At 47.5% G+C, this 20,349-nt stretch overlaps 1 protein-coding gene across 1 annotated transcript in view; it reads right to left on the bottom strand.

Annotated features, from left to right (window-relative positions):
- Positions 1 to 20,349, bottom strand: part of plekhh1 (pleckstrin homology domain containing, family H (with MyTH4 domain) member 1) — a 123,491-nt gene that overhangs the window by 25,445 nt on the left and 77,697 nt on the right. Inside the window, exons 13-20 of the mRNA XM_055640978.1 lie at positions 19,756 to 19,842; positions 18,479 to 18,652; positions 12,926 to 13,006; positions 10,395 to 10,574; positions 7,627 to 7,735; positions 5,848 to 5,960; positions 4,136 to 4,312; positions 2,454 to 2,551 (exon numbers count right to left, since the gene is read on the bottom strand). Coding sequence (XP_055496953.1) covers positions 2,454 to 2,551; positions 4,136 to 4,312; positions 5,848 to 5,960; positions 7,627 to 7,735; positions 10,395 to 10,574; positions 12,926 to 13,006; positions 18,479 to 18,652; positions 19,756 to 19,842 — 1,019 coding nt within the window. The remainder of the gene's footprint in view (positions 1 to 2,453; positions 2,552 to 4,135; positions 4,313 to 5,847; positions 5,961 to 7,626; positions 7,736 to 10,394; positions 10,575 to 12,925; positions 13,007 to 18,478; positions 18,653 to 19,755; positions 19,843 to 20,349) is intronic.

Genomic DNA, 20,349 nt, shown 5'->3' with positions numbered 1-20,349 from the left:
TAGCCAATGAACTGGCCTCAACTACCCTCTGCGGCAGAGAGTTCCAGAGATTCACCACTCTCTGTGTGAAAAAGGTTCTTCTCATCTCGGTTTTAAAGGATTTCCCCCTTATCCTTAAGCTGTGACCCCTTGTCCTGGACGTCCCCAACATCGTGAACAATCTTCCTGCATCTAGCCTGTCCAACCCTTTAAGAATTTTGTAAGTTTCTATAAGATCCCCTCTCAATCTCCTAAATTCTAGAGAGTATAAACCAAGTCTATCCAGTCTTTCTTCATAAGACAGTCCTGACATCCCAGGAATCAGTTTGGTGAACCTTCTCTGCACTCCCTCTATGGCAATAATGTCCTTCCTCAGATTTGGAGACCAAAACTGTACGCAATACTCCAGGTGTGGTCTCACCAAGACCCTGTACAACTGCAGTAGAACCTCCCTGCTCTTGTACTCAAATCATTTTGCAATGAAAGCTAACATACCATTCGCTTTCTTTACTGCCTGCTGCACCTGCATGCCTACCTTCAATGACTGGTGTACCATGACACCCAGGTCTCGCTGCATCTCCCCCTTTCCCAATCGGCCACCATTTAGATAATAGTCTGCTTTCCCGTTTTTGCCACCAAAATGGATAACCTCACATTTATCCACTTTCAACTGTACATGTCATAGGAGCAGAATTAGGCCATTCGGCCCATCGTCTACTCCACCATTCAATCATGGCTGATCTATCATTCCTTCTCAACCCCATTCTCCTGCCTTTTCCTCATAATGTTTGATACCCTTACTAATGAAGGATCTGTCAAGATCTGCATTAAAGGGGAGGTTATTAAGAGTAGATGGACACAAATTGCTGGACAACTCAGTGGGACAGGCAGCATCTCTGGAGAGAAGGAATGGATGGCGTTTCGGGTCGAGACCCTTCTTCAGACTGATCTTCAGTCTGAGCATGGTGCCTAAGACAGCACAAAACTGCAACAAAGACAATGGATGTAGCCCAGTCCATAACACAAGACAGCCTCCCTGACATCGACTCCATCTCTACCTCACATTGTTTTGTGAAAGCAGCCAAACGCCACTGCATCCCGCTCATTCCCTCTGATCCCCTCTACTGTCGGGCAGAAGATACAAATGCTTGAAGGACCGACCACCAGAGTGAGCAACAGCTTCTTCCTCGCTGTTATCAGTCTATTGAATGGTCCTCTCATTAGCTAAGTGCGTAGTCTTGATCTCCCAACGGCCCTTGCACTTTGAAGCTCTTTCTCTGTCACTGTAACACCATAACACTGTGACAGTAACTTCTGCACTGGTATTTTTCTCTATGTACTACCTGCTGTACGTGAGTGGCTTGTACTTGACTGTAGAATGATTTTCCCTGATGACATGCAAACACAGTTTGTTATCTCAGTACACGTGACATTAATAAACAAAGGCCAATATCAATAGTGACAGGATCCCATTTAGTAAAGCAGGGCCAGTGGTGGTGGTATCGGCAAAGACATACAAACATGGAAAATAGGTGCAGGAGGAGGCCATTCGGCCCTTCGAGCCAGCACCGCCATTCATTGTGATCATGGCTGATCGTCCCCAATCAATAACCCGTGCCAGCCTTCTCCCCATATCCCTAGAGCTCCATCTAGCTCTCTCTTAAATCCATCCAGTGACTTGGCCTCCACTGCCCTCTGTGGCAGAGAATTCCACAAATCTCTGGGTGAAAACATTTTTTCTCACCTCAGTCATAAATGGCCTCCCCTTTATTCTAAGACTGTGGCCCCTGGATCTGGACTCGCCCAACATTGGGAACATTTTTCCTGCATTTAGCTTGTCCAGTCCTTTTATAATTTTATGTGTTTCTATAAGATTCCCCCTCATCCTTCTAAACTCCAATGAATACAAGCCTAGTCTTTTCAATCTTTCCTCATATGACAGTCTTGGCCATCCCAGGAATCAATCTCGTGAACCTACGCCACACTGCCTCAATCACAAGGATGTCCTTCCTCAAATTAGGAGACCAAAACTGTACACAATACTCCAGATGTGGTCTTACCAGACCACTATACAACTGCAGAAGAACCTCTCTACTCCTATACTGAAATCCTCTTGTTATGAAGGCCAACATTCCATTAGCTTTCTTCACTGCCTGCTGTAGCTGCACGCCAACTTTCAGTGACCGGTGTACAAGGACACCCAGGTCTCGCTGCACCTCACCCTTACCTAACCTAATACCATTGAGATAATAATCTGCCCTCTTGTTTTTGCCGCCAAAGTGGATAACCTTGGATGTTCGTTGCTTTGAGCAATCTCACTGGGAGATGGTACAATGTAAAGGGGAGCAGCACTCTAAAAGACTGCAAGAAGCATCCTGATGTTGTTAAGGGCAAGCAGTGGCCACCCTCACACAGTGGGGAAGTAGTTTTACCACAGTATCTACAGCTTTGCTCCAAAGTTTAGAGGCTCCTACCTGGGGTCCGCGTGTCGCTGGAGGTGAAGCTTGAGATACCACAGGAAGTGATGTTGGGGAAGGAAAAGAGCGACGCACAGCGCCAGCAGCTGCCAACACTGAACAGGGAGAAAGATGTCATGATTAGAGAGATTCCTTCAAATACTTGGCAAATGTTGCGATCAATACTGAAGCTCAAATACATTCAGGTGAATGCTTTAAATTCAATAAATCTAACCAAATAAACATTAGTGAGCTATGAACATTAAGTGCATGCATTGAAGAACATTGAAGATATCCAGAATTTTATGAAGGTAGAAGGTAAACTGATTTCCACTGTACTTGTAACAATCTAACATCATAAACATTGCTGACTATACAGTTAAACCCAATGTCTCTAATTGAGAATAGACACAAAATGCTGTAGTAACTCAGGCAGCTGGTCATCTCTGGAGAAAATAAATAGGTAACGTTTTGGGTTGGAACCCTACTTCAGAGTGATAAGAGACGGTGTGGGGGAAGGGAAACTGAAAAAGCCCGAACAAATCAGGGCCAGCAACATATGACATCAGGAATGGGGTTCTATAATGGCCACGTTGGCTGGGGAAGATGCTCTAACAAGAGGGATAGATACAAGGATGCTAACAGTGGAACTAGTGGGGACCACTTAGGGGGAGTGGGGGAATGCTGGAGTTACTTGAAATTAAAGAAATTAACGTTTATACTGTTGGGGTGTAAGCTGCCCAAGCGAAATATGAGGTGCTGTTCCTCCAATTTGCACTGGGCCTCACTTTGACAATGGGAGAAGGCCCAGGACAGAAATGTCAGTGTGGGAATGGGAAGGGGAGTAAAAGTGTTTGGGATCCAGGAGATTTCGAGGCCAAGGTGGATTGAGCGCAAGTGTTCAGCAAAACGATTGCCAGGTAACACTTGGTTTTGCCAATATATAGAAGTCCACACCTGGAGTACAGGATACAGGAGATGAGGTTGGAGGAGGTTTCTTCCCAGAGGCCATTCGGACTGTAAACGCCTATCTCACCAGGGGCTAACTCTACTGAACGTTTTTCCTTCCATTATTTATTATGTAAAAGAATATGTGTGTTATGATTGTGTTTATAATTTGTTTGGTTGTTTGTCTTTTGCACAAAAGTCCGCGAGCATTGCCACTTTCATTTCACTGCACATCTCGTATGTGTATGTGACAAATAAACTTGACTTGACTTGACTTGACTTGAAGTGACCCTCTGCCTCACCTGAAAGGACTTGAAACTCCTTTATCCATTGGGGATAATTTGAATACACAGGTAGCAGCATAAAGCTTGCTCTGATACTGGTTTAGTTTAGTTTAGTTTAGAGATACAGTGCGGAAACAGGCCCTTCAGCCCACCGAGTCCGCACTGGCCAGCGATCACACATTAACACTATCCTACACACACTAGGGACAATTTACACATAGTGTACACCAGCCAATTAACCTGCAAACCTGTAGGTCTTTGGAGTTGGGAGAAAACCGAAGATCTCGGAGAAAACCCAGGCAGTCACGGGGTGAAACGTACAAATTCTATATAGACAGCACCCGTAGTCGGGATGGAACCCGGGTCTCCGACGCTGCAAGCGCTGTAAGGCAGCAACTCTACTGCTGCGCCACCATGGCCGGTGTAGGAGGACTGACTGGGCTATGGCTTGCACCGCATGTTGCTTACCTGGATGAGGGAGAAGTTGTGCGGCTGCCTGTTGCTGGTTTGTTTAATGAACTGACAGTAGATTTCGTTCTGTAGCTCCGTGTGCGTCAGGCAAACCTGAAGTGCGTTCTGAGCCAGTGACACGTGGTAGTCAATCGAGGGCGCTTCCACCAGCACATTGATGAACAATTGGCATGACTGTGGGGAAAGAATATAGTGAGGTGCAGCACTTTACTCACTATCCCAGCATCAGAAAGGCTTGTACTTACCAGGAACAAGACATGGATGAGCACATCCAAGAAAGGAAGAGCAACTCAACCAAACTGGAGGAACCAACCCCAGTGGGCAAAGACAACCAACCCCAGCCGGGCAAAGACAACACATCCATCTGGGCAAGACAACCAACCCAAGTGGGCAAAGCCAACCAACCCCGGTGGGCAAAGCCAACCAACCCCAGTGGGCAAAGACAACACATCCATCCGGGCAAGACAACCAACCCAGTGGGCAAAGCCAACCAACCCCGGCCGTGCAAAGCCAACACATCCATCCGGGCAAGGCAACCAAACCCAGTCAGGCACGGCCAACATAACCAGACGCAAAATACCGCAGCAACTCAGCGGCTCAGGCAACATCTCTAGAGAACATGGAGGCGTGACGTTTCAGTCGGGACCCTTCTTCCGGCTCTGGGTCCCAACCTGTAACGTCACCCCGTCCACATTCTCCAGAGATGCTGCCTGACCCGCTGAGTTACTGCAGCACTTTGTGTCTCTTTTTGAAAAGCAGCATTTTGAGTTCCTTGTTTCTCCAACATAACCAGGCCAAGCAAGGCCAATCAAACCCAGCCAAATGCAAATTAAGCAGCTGGGAAATGATGCCGGGTGTGTTTTGTGTACAGGGTCTGGGCTTACTGAAAGGTGGGTACATGTTAGTCTGGTGGAGCTTATGGACAGGGGAACGGACCTGACCATGGAGAGATTTCAAACAGGAGGAAGTGGAGTTCTTGGATCAACTTAGCTCAGAACGGACAAGGATAGAACGGCAGAAATAACCGTCACGCTGCATTGAAATATCCAAACTACACCAGGAACATTGGCTGTAACAACAAGGAGCATTTTGAGAAAGAAAGCTTCAAACAATGGTATAACAATAGTATCCTGAGTGGTTGCATTGTGGCCTAGTATGGCCATTCCGATGCACAGGAACGCAAGAGGCTGCAAAAAGTTGTGAACAGGACCACCACGGACCACCACGGCCTTTCCCACCATTGGAAGTATCTACATGAGGCATGGCCTCAAGAAAATGGGATCTATCACCAAGAATCCCCATCATCCGGACAGGCCTCTTCTCAACGTACAGAAGTCTGGTCCCATAAACCAGGTTCTGGTTCATGAACTGAACTGCACAACGCTAATCCCGCCTCAGCAACGCAACACTACGCAACACCTCTTGCATTATCATGCACTTGTTTTACCCCTAATTTTTCTTTTTTGCACTAATGTCTTGTTACTTGCACGAGTTTTCTTAAAATCATATGTATAATTTATGCATAAGATAGATTTTTTGCATGTTAGTCTGAATCTATGTGTCCATGATGTTCCGCAAGCAAGAGACTTTCACTGTAGCTGTGCCTCACCGAACGTGTGCATCGGGTAATAAACTGGACGACAAGATATCTAATTACATCTACACTGCCGAGCACCGACCATAGGTAAGACAGAGTGCATCACATTTACCTTGAAGAGTTTCAGTGCTTCTGTCTGCAGTGCATCAGAGGGAAGGGTGGTGAGGGCGTTGAGGATGCCGTCTTTACTGCAGCATAGGACCGCGTGCTTCCAGATCGGAGAATCTGCAGCAAAAAAGCATGAGGCATTTGACATGAGGCCCCATCACCTTCCCCTCTCACCTTCCCAACCCCTTCCTCTGGGCACCATACCCTGGCTTAGAAATATTGCCACCTACTATGACCTCGAGTGCTAACTGCTGAGAGTGCAACTACCGTCCGGACCAACAAGGTAGACTGGACTCCTCCATGGGTTTGCCTGTTGCTGGATGAGGCGATGGAGACGGTCGAGGGCGAAAAGAAGGACCTGGTGGAACCTCCAGCCACGCAAGGCGATCTCTTGGTGCTGGAACAATGCATTATACTCCCTCTGAAACATTGGAGAACTCACGGTTCAGAGACAAGCCAGTGGTCTCTCTGGCCAGTGTTGGCATTAGAGCTCCTCTTACACTGGCAGCAAATCTTACTTTCACTGCCTGTTGTCTGATTATCCAGTCCTCCCACAGCCATAGCTCCACAGTTTAAAAGGAGTGTGGGAACCAGGGTCCCAGTGTGTTTAACAAGTGTGGGGGAACCAGGGTCCCAGTCTGTTTCAAGGGAGTGTGGGAAAGAGGGTCAAACGTGTTTAAAGAGACAGTGAGAAATTAGGTACCAGTGTGTTAAACAGAATGTGGTAAACAGGCATTTTGTTTACAAGGAATATGGGAAACAGGATCCCTGTGTGTTTAATGGGAGTGTGTGAAACAGGACCCCAGTGTGTTAAAGGGAGTGCAGGAAACAGGTCCCAGTGATAGTGTGGGAAACAGAGTCCTGGAGTGTTTGAAGGAGTGTGGGAACAAGAGGAGGTGAGTATAGGAGCAAAGAGGTCCTTCTGCAGTTGTACAGAGCCCTAATGAGACCACACCTGGAGTATTGTGTGCAGTTTTGGTCCCCTAATTTGAGGAAGGACATTCTTGCTATTGAGGGCATGCAGCGTAGGTTTACAAGGTTAATTCCCGGGATGGCGGGACTGTCATATGTTGAGAGAATGGAGCGGCTGGGCTTGTACAGAGGGAATCTTATTGAAACATATAAGATTATTCAGGGTTTGGACACGCTAGAGGCAGGAAACATGTTCCCGATGTTGGGGGAGTCCAGAACCAGGGGCCATAGTTTAAGAATAAGGGGCAAGCCATTTAGAACGGAGACGAGGAAACACTTTTTCTCACAGAGAGTTGTGAGTCTGTGGAATTCTCTGCCTCAGAGGGTGGTGGAGGCCAGTTCTCTGGATGCTTTCAAGAGAGAGCTAGATAGGGCTATTAAAGATAGCGGAGTCAGGGGCTATGGGGAGAAGGCAGGAATGGGGTACTGATTGGGGATGATCAGTCATGATCACATTGAATGGCGGTGCTGGCTCGAAGGGCCGAATGGCCTACCCCTGCACCTATTGTCTATAGTCTATTGGTAAACCGGTCTCAGGCAGTGTGGGATCCAGGATCCCGGTGTGTTAAAGGGAGTATGGGAAACAGGTCCCAGTGTGTTTAATGGAAGTGTTACATCAGGATCCCGGAGTGTTTGAGGGCGTGTGGCAAACATCACCCTCCAGGCCAGCTGCGGAACCATTGCAATTTCTGATGATGAGACAGTGGATTACGGGAGTTTTACTGCAGCTCCGCTCGGTAATGCATCTACACAGTAGAGCGGGGCCACCCTGGGACCGGTGTTGACCACAATGTCTTGGTGCTGGACTCACATGCCTGCCCGTCGATATCCAGCAGCTTCCCAATGAGCCGCTCGTACTCTGTGCCAACTCTGGAGCGGCTGCTCCCAGCAGCCACAGTCAAATGGTAGAGCCAGGAGTCCTGTGGAGAAGCAACATGCAAGTGACCAGAAGCTCAGCCATCAGTAGTCCAGTCTGGCCGAGAGACCAGGCAGGAGATAGACAACAACATGCTGGAGTAACTCAGCGGCTCAGGCAGCAACCCAGGAGAGATGTTTCGGGTCGAGACCCTTGTTCAGGCAGGGGAATGGGGAACGGTGGTGGTTAATGGACTTGTACTGGCAATCTAGGTTAGGACAGAGACACAGTAGCTGCACTACTGTCTACCACCATTTACACTCGTCCTGCATGGATCTCATTTTATTCTCCGTCCCCTCGGATACCCCCACCCACTTGCACACTGAGCAGCCATCTACAGTGGCCAATTAATCTAGCTGCACACACGTCTTTGGGATATGCAAAGAAACAGGATAGAAACTCAAGGGAAACCCATGCCATTATAAGGACAACATGCAAACTCCGCATAGTCAGCATCGGAAGTCAGAATTCAACCCAGGTCTCTGGAGCCCTACTAGGGGCACCATCCACATATTACAACATTGAATCTCCTACATCTGGGTTTGACAACTTAAGTTTAGTTTAAAATCCAGAAGTAATGAAAGGTCTCAGTAAAATGGACCATGAAACTGTCAAACTGCTCCAAGAATCATCAATGTCAGATTCATTGAGCCACACAACAGGGACAGTCCCTTAAACGTGAAGGAGGGTCTCGACCCGAAACGTCACCCTGTCCTTCCATCCAGAGATGCTGCCAATCCCACTGAGTTACCCCAGCATTTTATGTCTATCTTCAACCCACCAGGTCTGTGCCGATCAACAATGATCCGTTTACACATTTACACATCCATATTCCCATCATCTACCCCCCCCCCCCCAACACACATCAGCTTCAACAGACCCTCTTGGGGCAATTACCAGCGGCCATTCAACCCGCACGTCCTTGGGATGTGGGAGGAAACCCAGAGCACTCAGAGGAAAGCATTCAAGCCACACAATGACAACGCCAGGTGTCAGGATCAAACACGGGTCACTGGAACTGCGATCTGAAGCTGAACTGAACTTGTCCCATGGTCTTCCTCTAGGTGACCATCAGATTCATCCATCAATGGTCACAGGCCCTCCACCCCGTCGACATCCAGAATTGTGGCCAATTCTGAAATGTACCAAAATCTGACCACAATCACTGCTTTTCTCAGGCCAAGGTTTGGTGGAACGATGCAACCAGCTAATGCTCAATAGGGGCTCAGTGCAAGCAGTTAAATTCAGATTGAATTGGGTGTTGGTTGGGATTAATTGATGGAGCTGGGTTGCTGGGCCTGGAAGTGTCATATCAATTCCTGCCTCAGTCGAACAACGAAGGCCAAAGCTATTTCATACGTTCGTAAGTGATAGAAGCAAAATTAGGCCATTCGGCCCATCAAGTCTACTCCACCATTCAATTATAGCTGATCTAATTCCCCCTCTAACCCCATTCTCCTGCGTTCTCCCCATAACCCTTGACACCCGTACTAATCAAGAATTTATCTATCTCTGCCTTAAATATACCGATTGACTTGGCCTGCATAGCCTTCTGTGGCAATGAGTTCCACAGATTCACCGCTGACTGAAGAAATTCCTCCTCATCTCCTTCCTAAAGGAACGTCCTTTAATTCTGAGGCTATGACCTCCGGTCCTAGACTCTCCCACTAGTAGAAATATCCTCCCCACATCCACTCTATCCAGGCCTCTATTTGCTTTATTAACTACTTGCTGCATTTCCCTGCTAGCAATCTGTGGTTGATGCACTGAAACACCGAGATCGCTTTGTACTCCAAATGTGCCTTATAGAGCCTCAGCATTACATCTCTGTTTTTGTTTTCCAATCCTCTTGATATTAAATGCTAGCATTATAGATTTCTCTTACTGAAGTGCATGACCTCACACTCCCCCACACTAAACACAATTTGCCAGTCTTTTCCCACTCACTCAATCTATCCCGCTGCAGAATCACAACATTCTTATCACAACATGCCCTTGCACGTATTTTCGCATTGGCAGCAAACACAATCTTTCATTAGTAAACGTCCCTCCTACTTTCCTCCTCTAGCCTTGGCCTCCCACGAACATGGTTGGAATACTGTGGAGTACATTTGGGCCCCATATCTGAGGAAAGATGTGCTGGCTCTGGAGAGGATCCTGAGGAGGTTTACAGGAATGATCCCGGGAATGAGTAGGTTAACATATGATGAGCATAAGGTAGAAGGGGGACCTCATTGAAACTTACAGAATAATGAAAGGCATAGATAGAGTGGATGTGGAAAGGATGTTTCCACTGGTGGGAGAGTCTAGGACTGGAGGTCACAGCCTTAGAATTAAAGGATGCTCTTTTAGAAAGGAGGTCAGGAGGAACTTCTTTAGTCAGAGGGTAGTTAACCTGTGGAACTCATTGCCACATAGGGCTGTGGAGGCCAAGTCAGTGGATATTTTTAAGGCAGAGATAGACAAGTTCTTGATTAGAACGGATGTCAAGGGTTACGGAGAGAAGGCAGGAAAATGGGATTAGGAAGCAGAGATCAGCCATGATTGAATGGCAGAGTGGACTGGATGGGCCAAATGGCCTAATTCTACTCCTATGACTTGTGAACTTGTTAACTCTTTTGGGATCAAATGAACTAATCCGGACTTCCCAAATGACCTCTCACCTTTTCCTGCTTTGTTCCAATCAGCAGATAAGTCGGGCTCTGATCCTTTGGGCGAATGACCAGGGTGAAGTGGGAGGACAGGAATCCTCGACCTCCTGCCTCGTAATCCTCGTCGGAGTCGCAGGACCGGTCTACTTCTTCCACTTTCGCCTCTCTCACCTTCAGATGACCCAGGGGAAACTAAAGGATCAGAAAACGCATTAAGACAAAACGCAAGCCGTTCCTACATGCCTTGAACAACAAATCTAATGAGGCGCAGGAAGGAACTGCAGATGCTGGTTTACACTGACGTAAAGACACAAATAACTGGAGCAATTCAGCGGGACAGGCAGCATCTCTGGAGAAAAGGAATAGGTGCCATTTCAGGTCAAGACCCTGCTTCAGACAATAATTCTGAGGCTATGACCTCTAGTCCTAGACGCTCCCACTAGTGGAAACGTCCCTCTCCACATCCACTTTATCCAGGCCTGTATTTGCTTTATTAACTACTTGTTGGACTTCCCTGCTAAGATTTAGTGGTTCATGCACCCGAACACCTAGATCTCTCTGCCACTGAACTCACCTGCTGCCCCTTCATTTATATTATCTGTCATTTGATTTCTCGGCTAGTCAGACTGGGCTAGTCTGAAGAAGGGTCTGAAGAGACTATTGTGTCTGGTTCATTATATCCCTGATGTCAGACTTAAATGTACCGTTCTAAGATTAGACCTAGCTTTAGAATCCTCTACTCAGTGAAAAAGTACTGATGAAATGCAGCTGACTTACTGGCTTCCCAAACCCTGGACAACACACTTCCTAGTCTCCTTTGCACCCCACCATTATTTCACAAACCTCCCTTCACCTTCAGTGGGAAAAGTCTCTCTTTGCATTTCCATTTCCATCAGTTTTGTGGATCAATGGAGCAAGTGGTCTCATTGAGTTCAATGTCCTTTATAAACCAGACCAAGTCGGAAACTGTAGCCTCCCTACATTTTGGACAGGCTGACCTGTACTCCATTCCCCTGGTGATCTGCATCCAGATTGGAATGACTAACATCACGGGCGTTCCTTCCAGTAGCTTTTTCTATCTGCGCATTTCGAACATCTCTGAGAGATTGCTGCTTCACCACACGTGTAGCTATGTTGAAGCATTTTGATCTTTTCATGGAGTCATAGAATTACAAAAATAGGCCCTTTGGCCCAACGTATGTTGTAATTCTGGGCTAGTCCCACTTGCCTGCATTTGGCCTATATCTCTCCAAAGCCTTTCTAGCCAGATATCTATGCACCACCTATAGTTCAATACAGTCCACATTCAGTAACAGCTAAGTAAGTGTACTTCTAAGCTGCATTCTTACCAGCAAATATCTACCCCAACTCAGGAACCAAGAATGGACACTTTTCATAAGATCAAAGAATGATCACGTAGTCTATGTTTTCCACCTCACCTTCCAACATGGCCATTTGGCCCATCGAATCTATGGTGGATTACAGGGCAATCCCACCCCTCCGCTAATTTTCCCTGTAACCTATTCTTCCGACATTCCCATCAACTCCCTCAGATTCTCAACTACACACTAGGGGTAATTTACAGTAGGTAATCAACCTGCCGACTCACAGGCCATTTGGACGTGGGTGGAAACCCTGGGCATCCGGAGAAAATCAGTGCAATTACAGCGATAATGCTCAAACTCCACGCAGACAGTGCCGGAGGTCAGGATCCAAACCGGCTCTCTGGAGCTGCTAGGCAGCTGCATCATTAGTTGCCCCACTGTGGCACCCTCTTTCCATCCACTCTTCACATTACTGTTGTAATTGTAACTACGGTGCAAAAGCCATGGTTTTACCCGCGATTGGCAGGTACATTCGAGCTCCTGGCCTCACGTCACACAGAGGCCCAAAGCAGCCCCAGCAGATAGCACAGATTTCACCACAAAGGACGAGTCTGAACTCTCTTGTCATTAATTCATGTGATGGCAGCAGAATTAGGCCATTCAGTCCATCAAGTCTACTCTGTCATTCAATCATGGCTGATCAATATCGCCCTCTGAACCGCATTCTCCTGCCTTCACCCCGTAACCCCCTGGCACCCGTACTAATCATGAATCTATCTACTATATCTCTGCCTTAAATATATCCACTGACTTGGCCTCCACATCCTTCTGTGACAATCATTCCACGGATTCACCACCCTCTGACTAAAGAAATTCCTCATCATCACCTTCCTAAAGGAATGTCTTTTAAGTAAGTAAGTAAGTAAGTAAGTTTATTGGCCAAGTATTCACATACAAGGAATTTGCCTTGGTGCTCTGCTCCGCCCACAAGTAACAACATGACATACAGTGACAGTTACGAATGACTCAGAAAACACTAAACATTAATAATAATAAAACCTTAATGATAAAACACCATTGATCACCATTGATTAATTCTGAGGCTACCCCTAGCCCTAGACTCTCCCACTAGTGGAAACATTCTCTCCACATCCACTCTATCCAGGCCTGCCCCTCAATCATTTGATTCGGGTCCAATTTACAGTAGCCTTTAAATACCTTGTCATCCTGATTCCTGAAGTAATAGAACGTTTTCCCGATGAGAGAGCACCAGACCAGCTTGGAGTATCCGTGTCTCACCTGCAAGACACAAGAAGAACATTGATCTATCAGAACTTTGAGTATGCGGCCCACCTTTGACGATAAAATGAACCCATTTAATTATTTTTAAATTGCACACTTTATATGCGTTTCTGTAAAGAAAATGTGTAAGGAATAAAAATCAGGCTGGACTCATGGACTTCTAAACCTGGATCCACAATTGGAAGAAGGGTCTCCACCGGAAAAGTCACCCATTCCTTCTCTGCAGAGATGCTGCCGGTCCTGCTGAGTTACTCCAGTATTTTGTGTCTATCCACAATTGGATAAATATTTTAACCTTATACTATATTTCCATCATTAATCCTCCAGAGGAGATCAAATGCTGACAGAGATTTGGCTTCTTGATTGTTTATGATTTAAAAAAATACTTTCTATGGATTCAAATGGGAGCTTTCTCCCGCTAAATAGGAAAACTCACTTAGCCAAATGTTAGGCTCTGGGATTAGAGGCACATCTGTTTACAATTTCATTCAGGAATGAACCAAGTTAGTTAATCTTTTTTGAGAGGGAGAAGACGTGTTGATAATTTTTGGGAAGTCATCGTTGCCTGAGCAAGAGCTCAGGTTAATTCCCGGGATGGCGGGAATGACATATGATGAAAGAATGGATCAACTGGGCTTATATGCACTTGAATTTAAAAGGATGAGAGGAGATCTTGTAGAAACATATAAAATTCTTAAGGGATTGGACGGGCTAGAAGCATGAAAAATGTGCCGCATGTTGGGGGAGTCCAGAACCAGGGGTCACAGTTTGAAGAATAAGGGGTCGGCCACTTAGATGAGGAAAAACTTTTTTAGCCAGTGAGTTGTGAATCTGTAGAATTCTCTGCCACAGAAGGCAGTGGAGGCCAATTTACTAGATATTTTCAAGAGAGAGATTTAGCTCTAAGGGCTAACGGAATCAAGGGATATGGGGATAAAGTAGGAATGGGGTACTAATTTTAGATGATCAGCCATGATCATATTGAATGGGGGTGCTGGCTCGACGGGCCGAATGGCCTACTCCTGCACCGATTTTCTATGTTTCTAAGAGCTCACCAGAACCACAGTCTAAGCAGGGCACGCTCGGGGTGTTGCTGAGCCCATCATTGGTGGCAAAGTGGGAACGTTTTAAAGGCGGCACGCGGATGTTCAGAGGCATTCAGTCCACAGCTCTGCCAGGCAACAAATGGTTAACTCTGCAGCTGGGTGTGTGGACAAGGGGTGGGGAGGGTCTCCAAGGTTCCAGGAGGAGAAACTGTGTGGGAGAGACCTGCATACTAGCAAACTGTTAATATGAAACTCATCTCAGAAATAGCAGGGGGGGGGGGGGGGCAATGGGATGTTAAGAACTCTTCTCGTCTGGAACCTGTCCAAGTTGCTTAATTGGTTTTGCCTAAACACAGCTTTTGAATAGGTGCCAATTTAACAGGGTTCTCTTCCAAGCATTGAGAAGCCCAGTGACCCATCTTCTCGACTCTTGCCTGAGTAAATATTTCAAGCAGCTGTTTAGTTGAAACATCTGGCAGGATAAATGAATCCAGGCAACGTACACTCATTACAATGCGTCTGGGATTCGAGCTGTTATTGCGCTGTGCAGGGATGCTGCGCATTGTTGCAAGTGGGATTTGACCCCTGGTTTAGGAGTTAGGTGTGAGCCTTTCATTGGAATGAACCTCCACTAGCCGTGCAAAGTAGATTGCATCCAGATTTATATACTGTATGATTTTTTTTCTGCAAACAGTGTAGGAAGGAACTGTAGATCTTGGTTTAAACTGAAGATAGACACAAAAAGCTGGAGTCACTCAGCAGGACAGACAGCACCTCGGGAGAAAAGGAATAGATGACGTTTCGGGCCTGGACCCGAAACACCACCTATTCCTTTTCTCCAGAGATGTTGTCTGACCCGCTGAGTCACTTCAGCTTTTTGTGTCTATCTTCGATATAACAGCAGAGCACAGGAACAGGGATTTCAGCCCACAATATCTGTGCCAAACATGACATCTAAACCAAATCTATCTGCCTGCACGTAATCTTTACTCATCCATTCCCTGAAATCTGTGTGTCTGTCCAAAAATCACTTCAATGCTACTATCATATCTGCTTCCACCAACCCCCAGCTGAGCCTTGCAGATACTCATCACCCTCTGTGCAAAAAACAACCTTTCCCTGCACATCTTTAAACTTTTCCCCTCTCACCTTATAAAAATAAGCCCTCTAGTATTTGATGTTTCTATCCTGGTAAAAAGGTTCTGACTGTCTACCCCATCTGTGCCTCTCATTATTTTCTATACTCTCAGGCCTCCCCACAACTTCCAGTGTTCCACACAAAACAATCCAAATCTCTCCCTGTGGCAATTATTCCCTAATCCATGCATCATTCAGACAATGGAAATCTGGCAAAACTGTTCGCAAAGAAAATGAAAGGTAAAATTAAAAAAAACAGAATGTCCATGAAACATTCTGCAGCTCCGGCAGCCTCTGCGGTGAGAGAAATAAGGTGAGGATTCAGGCCGGCACCTATGCATCAGCTTTGTCGAAGGATCGTCAAGCTGAAGCTCCTCTCACCACAGATGCTGCCTGACCTGCTGAGCATCACACAGCCACCCCTCCCCGTCACTGTAAAGTCCCCATGGCCACCGCAGAAGAACAGGGGAATGAAAGCAGCAACTGGATCACTGGTCTGTAAACAAAAAATAATTCACACTCTCTTTGCCTGCTCAGCCCTCGCGCAAGGTTTGATCTCTTCTCGTCACAGACCATCCCATTGAGTCCTTGCCCACTGTCAACTATCCAATTACATCTACCCCACACGTCCCATTTTATACTCATCAACCTCCGATACTCATCAACGTCCCCGTACATTTAGCCCTCATGTATATGGTACCTGGACATGGCGTCGAAGGACCAGATGCCGAAGTGAAGAAGTGGAAGCCGAATAACCGAATGGAAACAACGGCGAAAAGCCAAATAACCGAAAGGGCGAGATGCCTAAAGGCCAACTAACCAAACAAAAACGACGACGAAAAGCCAACTCGCCAAAAGGGCGGATCGCCGAAAAGCCAACTAACCGAAATGGCGGGACTTCTAAAAGCCAACTAATCGAATGGGAACGACGGTGAAAAGCCAACTAACAGAACGGACGCATCACCGAAAAGCCAAATAACGGACATGATGTCGTCAGGGGGCGGGACTTGTCAGCGATTGGTCCAGACCCCCGTGCGCATCACATCACTGGGCGCGGGAAATGGGAGGGTGGGGGATTTTTTAGATTTTCCTTTGCCGCTTTTGTACTTTCCTGAATATATAATAAAACCCCTTGTGATTGGACCTTTCGGTTGATTTAACAAAATAATAATCCAAATTGGTTCCATAGATATTTACACCAACCGTAACAATTATATTTCGACTCCACGTCCGCCTACGCATGAACATATTAGCAGCAACTTGGTGATCCCTAACCTCTCAACCTGCATGAGTTAAGGACAAGGGAGGAAACCGAAGCACGGGTGGCGTTGCCGCCGTACAGCGCTTGCAGCTCCGGAGACCCGGGTCCATCCCGACTACAGGCGCTGTCTGTACGGACTTTGCACGTTCTCCCCGTGACATTTCTCAGAGATCTTTGGTTTCCTCCCACACGCCAAAGACGTACAGGTTTGTAGGTTAATTGGCTTGGTGTATGTGTAAATTGTCCCTAGTGTGTGTAGTATAGTGTTAGTGTGCAGGGATCGCTGGTCGGTGCAGACACAGTGGGCAATGTACAAAGGCCAGTTAACCTACCAACCGGTATTTCTTTGGGATGTGGACGGAAAGTGGAAAATCCAGAGGAAACCCAAGCACAGAGACAATTGCAAACTCCATGCGGAGGTCAAGTTAAGTCATGTCAAGTCACTTTTATTTCTATAGCACATTTAAAAAACAACTCTCGTTGACCAAAGTGCTTTACATTGGTGGAGGTACTAATGTTATACAACAGTGGTTCATAGATTAAGTACATACATAAATACATACATACAGCCTCCCTCAGAGGACGTCAAGAAAGGCTTGAGAGTAAAGATGAGTTTTAAGTCTCGACTTAAAAGAGTCGATGGCGGGGGCTGTTATGATGGGGAGAGGGATGCTGTTCCACAGTCTAGGAGCTGCAACCGCAAAGGCGCGGTCGCCCCTGAGCTTATGGTCAGTAACGCCAAGTCGGCCGATCTGAGGGACCTGGAGGTGGTGTGGTGGGTAAGCAGACTTTTGATATAGGGGGCAAGGGCCGTTAAGGGCTTTGTAAAGATTGTAAAGGTCAAGATTGAACTGGATCACTGTAGCGGTCTCAGTTTTCTCATTGATGTTCTTGGGACTTCAAGATGGTCACACGATCCTCAGTAAGAAATTTGGGCAGTTAAGAGCTGTTCACAGAGCACTCCCCAAAAGAGGTCAAGAATTCTTCACATGTATGCCCTAGAGAGCTGGTAACTCCCTGGGGCAGTGGACCCTCTCCATCCCTGCAATGTGACTTGACCCCGGACCCATCCACAGTAACTCCAAGTCCTGGATCAAGGTGGACACTGAGGGCAACGTGCAAACTCCACACATGCAGTACCAAACCCAGGTCTCTGAAGCTGTGAGGCAGCAGCTCTGCTAAATGTGTCACTCCATCAAGGAACAGCTGATAAGACACCAAAAGCTGGAGTAAAAAGCTCCAAATAGGCTCTGATCTATATTGACGCGGCATTATTTTTGCACTATATTTGTCTATTTATTTGTCTTGTTTTAAAAAATATATATATATCTACATTTTTTGTTATGATTTATTATGAGTTTTACAGAGTAATATATTTACATAACTGTGCGGCTGCAAGTACGAATGTCATAGTTCCATTTCAGGACATATTACAACAAAACACAAGCTAGACACAAAATGCAGGAGTAACTCAGCGGGCCAGGCAGCATCTCTGGAGAGAAGGAATGGGTGACGTTTCGGGTTGAGACCCTTCTACAGACAGCTGCTGCTTGCCCTCAAAGTGCACTGGGTTGGGAACCGGTAGGGCTAGATTGCCGGGCACTTTTGCTATGAGTAGTGTCACACCCGCACAATGACAATTAGAAATGTAATCATACAATGCGGCAGACCTTTCGCACGTGCGTGTAAAACTGATTCCCTCCCCCGGAATGAAAATGAATGCCTCTCCCTGTCCTTTTGTGCTACACACGGACTCCTCCTGGATGTTCTTCTCAACCCTGCCCCACTGATGTCTACTCCCACCCTGACCATCCCTCCAACATGACCACCCCTGGTACATGCCTTGGTAGAGTCCCAGGGCACTGGCCCACCCTCTCCCAGCCCAGGGAGCCCAGCCTTGGCCTCGTACACAATACGTTGCATGGGTTCTCTGCGCCCAGACCCTTGGTGCCAGTGATACCCCGTGTGTGTGCTGGAATTCCCGTGGGGAGAGCACGAGGTGCATGGTGGTCAGGAGCCCGGTACCTTGGTGAGCCAGCCGTGGGCAGAGGGCTTCCACTGGGCCTGTGTGGTGGCAGCAGCAGAGGCTGCGGGGCTGGCCAGCTGCACCTTCAGCAGGTTCTGCAGCACCCGGATCCACTCCTCCAGGATGTTGGGCGAGTCCGCCGTCAGGTAGTACGTCCGGCTCTCCGTCACCAGCTGCAGCAGGGTGGAGAGAACCACAAGCAATCACCGCCACAGTCTGGGGAACGCACCCTCCATAGATGCTGCCTGACCCACTGAGGTCACTCAGGATTCCAGCATCTGCAGTCCCTTGAGTCTCCCCTCATCACCTTTCACCAGAACCATGAAGGAGCCCGCACTGCCACTGGGGAAATATTGATCTTACCGCACCTCTGCGCGGTGCTACACGGATCATAGACTGAACGGCCTAGTTCTACCCCCAATATCTCCAGTGTGATCAATGGTCGGAGGGCTGACAGTCATGTTAGGAAAGGCTAGGGTGGGCAATGAAAGCCTTGGTGGAAGGGGTTGACTTGGGAGAGAGCTGTGAAAGGGGGTGACGTTTCAAGAGGGAACTCCAGAGAGGAGGCAGTAGCTGGAGATACAATGACAGGCGCTGCGGTGTGGAAAGTGAGACGGAGCAGCAGAGGGCTGGAGAAGGAGGGCGGTGGAGCTTGTGGCGCTGAGAAGGGAAGAGTCCGCGGGGCGTATTTTACTGTGTCAACAGCGAGCATTGGCAGGTGGGTGGCATTGTAGTGCAGCAGTAGAGTTGCTGCCTTACAGCGCTGGAGACCCGGGTTCGATCCCGACTATGGGTGCTGTCTGTACGCAGTTTGTACGTTCTCCCCGTGAGTTTTCTCCGGGATCATCGCTTTCCTCCCACTCACCAAAGACGTACAGGTTTGTAAGATAATTGGCTTGGTAAATGTAAAAAAATGTCTGTAGTGTGTGTGTGTGTGTGTGTGTGGATGTATGTGTGTGTGCGGGTGATGTGTGCTGTGTCGTGTGTGTGACTGTGTGAGGTGGTGAAGGGCCTGTTTCCGCACTGTGTGTATCTCTAAACTATTAACTGTGCGGGGATCGCTGGTCGGTAACTCGGAGGGGAGCTTTGCACTGCAAAATAAACCATTCCCGGATATTATGTAAAGGGAGCTCTGAAAAATCCCATTCCCGTGCGGTTGAAAGCGGGATCAGGTGGTGTCGGGAGGTATTAGGTGCAGTGGCACTGAATGTTGAGTGCGGGGTCACGCCCAGCGTGGGGAAGGGCCGGGTCCACTCTGTAGGCGACGGGTCCTCACCTGGAAGGTCTGTGCTCCCTCCCCACGCACGACACGACAGGAGGAGCTGAGCTCGATCCGGCCCTGGGGCTTCCTGATGACGTCACTCTGAAAGCACAAGGTGGTCATAGTCATAGTATGGAAATAGGCCCTTCGGCCCAACTTACCCACACCGGCCAACAATGTCCCAGCTACACTAGTCACACTTGCCGGCGTTTGGTCCATATCCCCTCAATCCTGTCCTATCCATGTACCTGTCTGTTTCTTAAATGATGGCCTCCTCTGGCAGCTTGTTCCATACACCCACCACCCTTTGTGTGAAAAAGTTACCCCTCAGATTCCAATTAAATCTTTTCCCCTTCACCTTGAACCTATGTCCTCTGGTGCTCGATTCCCCTACTCTGGGTAAACGACTCTGTGCAGCTACTTGATCTATTCCTCTCATGATTTTGTATACCTCTATAAGATCTCCCCTCATCCTCCTACGCTCCACGCAATGGGGACCCAGCCAACTCATCCTCTCCCTATAGCTCACACCCTCTACTCCTGGCAGCATCCTCATAATTTTTTTTTTAATGAACGCAGTCCGTGGGAATTATCGCCCAGACAAAGAAT

The sequence above is a fragment of the Leucoraja erinacea genome, chromosome 9, assembly GCF_028641065.1.
Source record: "Leucoraja erinacea ecotype New England chromosome 9, Leri_hhj_1, whole genome shotgun sequence".
In the NCBI taxonomy this organism is placed as follows: Eukaryota; Metazoa; Chordata; class Chondrichthyes; order Rajiformes; family Rajidae; genus Leucoraja; species Leucoraja erinaceus.
The sequence above is the reverse complement of the archived record's forward strand: the minus strand, read 5'-3'. Positions and strand labels throughout refer to the sequence as shown.